Source organism: Morone saxatilis, unplaced genomic scaffold (genome assembly GCF_004916995.1).
Source record: "Morone saxatilis isolate NCDOM2014 unplaced genomic scaffold, NCSU_SB_2.0 Contig3, whole genome shotgun sequence".
NCBI classification, from domain to species: Eukaryota; Metazoa; Chordata; class Actinopteri; family Moronidae; genus Morone; species Morone saxatilis.
Window position 1 is genome coordinate 10537000 of NW_023339873.1, and position 4270 is coordinate 10541269.

The 4270-nt window shown below is 41.1% G+C and overlaps 1 protein-coding gene across 2 annotated transcripts in view; it reads right to left on the minus strand.

Moving 5' to 3' along the window:
• Positions 1–353: 353 nt before the first annotated feature.
• Positions 354–4270, minus strand: part of rps6ka1 (ribosomal protein S6 kinase a, polypeptide 1) — a 40100-nt gene continuing 36183 nt past the window's right edge. For both annotated transcript variants that reach the window (XM_035674262.1, XM_035674261.1), the window contains 6 exons: positions 4104–4262; positions 3581–3742; positions 3331–3407; positions 3120–3237; positions 2882–3019; positions 354–2355 (listed from right to left, as the gene is read on the minus strand). In XM_035674262.1, coding sequence (XP_035530155.1) covers positions 2233–2355; positions 2882–3019; positions 3120–3237; positions 3331–3407; positions 3581–3742; positions 4104–4262 — 777 coding nt within the window. In that variant the 3' untranslated portion in view covers positions 354–2232. The remainder of the gene's footprint in view (positions 2356–2881; positions 3020–3119; positions 3238–3330; positions 3408–3580; positions 3743–4103; positions 4263–4270) is intronic.

Consider the following 4270-nt stretch of genomic DNA (forward strand, 5'->3'; position numbering starts at 1 on the left):
AGCTGCTGAACATTGACATGCTAGCATTATCACCGTGAGCATGTTAGCATGCTGACATTGGCATTTAGCTCAAAGCACTGCTGTGCTAGCACGGCTATAGAATCTAGTCTTGTTAACAGAAAGTCTTTGTTGAACACGGAGGTCATGCAGTTTGAAAGATGTGAATGTTCATCAACAGGGGGGCAGGTTCTAATGAAAAGAAAGATACAGGTTGTAATATAGGAAGTGTAGGTTCAGTGTTTTTGGAGCTTGATCCATTGTAGCAGAGACTAACAGTCCCATTTACTTTACAGAAGTGCAATACAAATCAATGGAGAGCCCCTTTAAAGTATAACGAAAACAGAGAGAGACAGTTTGTCGTAGCAACTGAATTTTTAATATTTGTAAGATATAAAAATCTTCATCTTTATCATACAATAACATCTTACCATAAATTTAGTCAAAGGAGGGAAAGTTTTGCCACCAAACAAGAATTATAATATAACTTTGATCCCTTTTGAGGTAAGACAGCTGGTTCATTCATTATTTAGCCACACAGGTCTTCCCTTCCACACATGTACAGGCTGTTTGGTTTGTTATGTGTTATCCATGTAAGACATTCTGCCTCACCTGTAGGCCTATAGGCACAGAGCTGAAAGCAAGACCTACCCCATGAAGCTACTTACAATGAGACACATTTACTCTTCTTTAGGATGTCTCAAATTGAATGTCAATAAAATGAAAAAAAGTCATAATCATCAGAATCAATGGAAAATTCAAATATCATGAATCAATGAGTTAAACACAAGACTTCTGAAGATACTGCACACTGAGGGCAGGTCTGTTTGATATTAACGACCCATTAAATAACAGAGTTTTAACGGGGAGGGAGGCTGTGTTGAAGTGCTCAAATAATGACAGTCAGTCTTTCCTCCCTTTTACAATTCAAAACAGAAGGAGAGACCTGTACGGCATTAAGTCCACAGACTGATGTGCTCACGAATCTTTCACTATTTTTAATCACCACTTTCTTTGGACATAAAGAAAAAAACAAAACAATCAACAACAAAAGCAGCCAACACAGGAAACAGCATTCAATATGCATTATCCAAGAAACACAGTGGAAAAAAAACAGAAAAAAAAACAAGAAAACAAAGCAAATATAGAATTTTTAACATGCCACATTGTTCCTTGGGCAAGTTTTCTTTCACAGAAAGCCACCTATTTTACTAGTTTTTGTAGTAATAAAAATGATAGACATCTCGAATGGTTGCCAGCAGGTTGACCAAGCAGAGAAAAGGGAGAGGATAGAAACGAGGAAGCCACATGACATCATCACATCACCGGACCATGCACATGACCCTGCAGCATCCCGCGAGACAGTACACAGACACACAGACACACACAGACACACACACACACACCCACCCACCCACACACACACGCGTGCATACACACTGCAAGTCATGCAACTGACACACAGACACACAGACCCACCCACCCACACAAGCTCTGTAAAACAAAATACAGGCATAGATTGACATTAACCAAAACATCAGCAATTGACATTTCCCAGAATCCACTTATTCTGTCTGTACCAAAGCCAAAGAGGCATTTATGGCAGAAATGTTTAATATTCATATTAATAATGCTCTTTCAAAAACATTTAACAGCAGTTGGACAGTACTGTGTTTGTGCTGTCGGCACAGGTTGATTTGGCAGCACACCCGGTAATATAAAGCTCATAAACTTTACAAAAAGAACAGGAAGACGGACAACAAAAACAAGTAGAAAGACAGGCGTGCAGCAAGCTGAATGACAACCGGTTACAGCAATGATGAGGAGCGAAAACTGCCATTGTCACAATCGAAAAACATGGCTGCATCGACTCTGTGGCAAGTCATGCACAAACACACCCACACACACAATCATACACCCATACAGCACTAATACATCTGCCAAAAACCTGCACCCTTTTTTGTTTTTTTTTGCCCTCATGGCCCCCATCCATCTTCACAATATTTTGCTAGTCCAAAGGAGATTGGCTAACAGCAGCTGACTAGCCCGAACAAGGAGGATGATAGCAAGAGCGGGACAACTGATGTGACAAGATGGGGGCAGGACCACAGTCAGTGTTCCTTGGCTGGTAGAGGCGGATGGACACCGAGTCCCCGAGCAAGCTGACTGGATGGTTGGAGCCAGGAGGTGTGGTTTTGGACAGTCTCCAGTGAGCTGATTGGTTGTTTTGAGTCTCTACAGGGAGGTGGAGGGAAGCTTCTTGACACGCCTCTGGGCTAGGAAGGAGCTCTCGATGGGCTTGAGCTCTGGAGTTGGTTGGGAGTTCTTCAGGGCAGAGTAGGTGGCTGCCATCGCACCCTGTACATAGACAGCAGCATGGTGAGTGCAGCCCAAATAAACTATCCAAAATGTACAAAGAAAGCCATTGGGCAGTAATTATGGACAAGCTGATAACCACAAAACTAATTTCGTTCACTTTACTCTGTAGTGTTTTCTTTACTTTCAAACTTTATTTGACCCCCACTTATCTACACAAGCATTTTTCTATGCACAACATAATTTGTAATGCATTTTAAAAAGGTTAAAAAGTGTCTACAGTGTCTGCAAAGTGGAATTAAATCAGACAACCCACTGTTTTGCAACCTACAAAAGTAGCTACTTTTAACAGCCAATATAATATGGTGCAGCTTTAAACTCAAAATCTCTCCTAAAGTTCTATGGAATATTATAACATTTTATATATATATATATATATCTATATAGTTTCTATATTGTATACGCTTTTTATGATATTTGTTTTTATATATGCATGATTTGTTATCCTATTAAAAGTTAAGAAAAACCTGTGAATGAAAGAAAACAATTTCAAGAGAAGCTCTGTTACCTTGACCAGTTTGGGGTCATGGTGTGGAAGCTGGCTGTTGGGTAGTTTTTCTCTCTGGACAATCCAGGTGTGTTTGAGGACCTGCTTAGCAGTCAGTCTCTGATGGGGGTCCACATGAAGCATCTTGGACACAAGGTCCTAGAAGGAGCACACATTAAATATTGAACTGATATTGCGGCAGAAGAGGACTGGAGTTATAGACTGACAACTCCTTTGCTCATGTTCCTCAAATTTGTACCTTGGCAGCATCGGATACAGTGTCCCAGTTGCCTCCAGTCAGACTGAAGTGACCGTTGCCTATCCTGTTCAGGATCTCATTCGGGGTGTCCTCAGGTCCATTGGCAAATGGAGTAAAACTGGAAGGAAGAAACAGTTAACAGAGTGAGTATAAAGGTCAGTGGAAACAGAACAAGCTGCTCAAGAAAAAAAGCTGAAGTTTTGGTATTTACCCAGCCAGCATGGTGTACAGCAAGACTCCCAGGCTCCAGATGTCACATCCTTCATCATAGCCCTGACGCTTCAACACCTATAATGAAGTTGTGGGAAACACACATTTCATTTCAATGTCTGCTAATGTAATCAATTTCTGCACAGCCTGTAGTATAATGTAGTATAATGGAAGAGCTTTCTAAAGGAATATTTAAATTTTGACTTGGAGTGACCCTTTCAGGTATGACACTGAAAAATGACTCCGCTTACCTCAGGAGCTACGAAGTTAGCAGTGTAGCATGGGGTCATCAGCAGGCCATTGTTGGCACGCAATTGCTTAGCGAAGCCAAAATCACAGATCCTGATAGACTCTGGATTCCCTGACTCATCGACATAGAGGATGTTGCTGGGCTTCAAGTCTCTGTGCACCACCTGGAGGATGACAGAAAGTAGGAAGGAGTGTTAACTGAGGCACTACAAAGTAAAGCAACAGAAATCTGTATGGTAAGATATCATCAATGCAGATTTCTTTGTCCCCAATAAGTTACAAGTTTCCATGGAGTTTTCTGTGCTTCATTAGGAGTTGTATTAGTTATAATGTACAAAAAAATCAAAGTTCAAAATTCAATGAAAGAAGTGAGGTTTTAGGTTTATTAATGCTGCAAAATTGGCAGTTTGTTCAGTTTTAGTCAACACAAACCATCACTAAAATCAATAAACAGATAGGACTAAAGACCCTAACAGTTTGCATGCTGTGTATTTCTAGTATCCTCTTATTTCTTGTTGTCCTCACCCCCTGTGAGTGCAGGTACTCTACAGTCTTAGTGATGGTGTGAAGCACAGCGCTGGCCTCTCTCTCCGAAAAGAACTTCTGTTTGAGGATCCGATCCAATAGCTCTCCTCCACGCATCAGCTCCGTCACCAGGAACACCTGCTTACTGTTATCGTACACCTGAGACA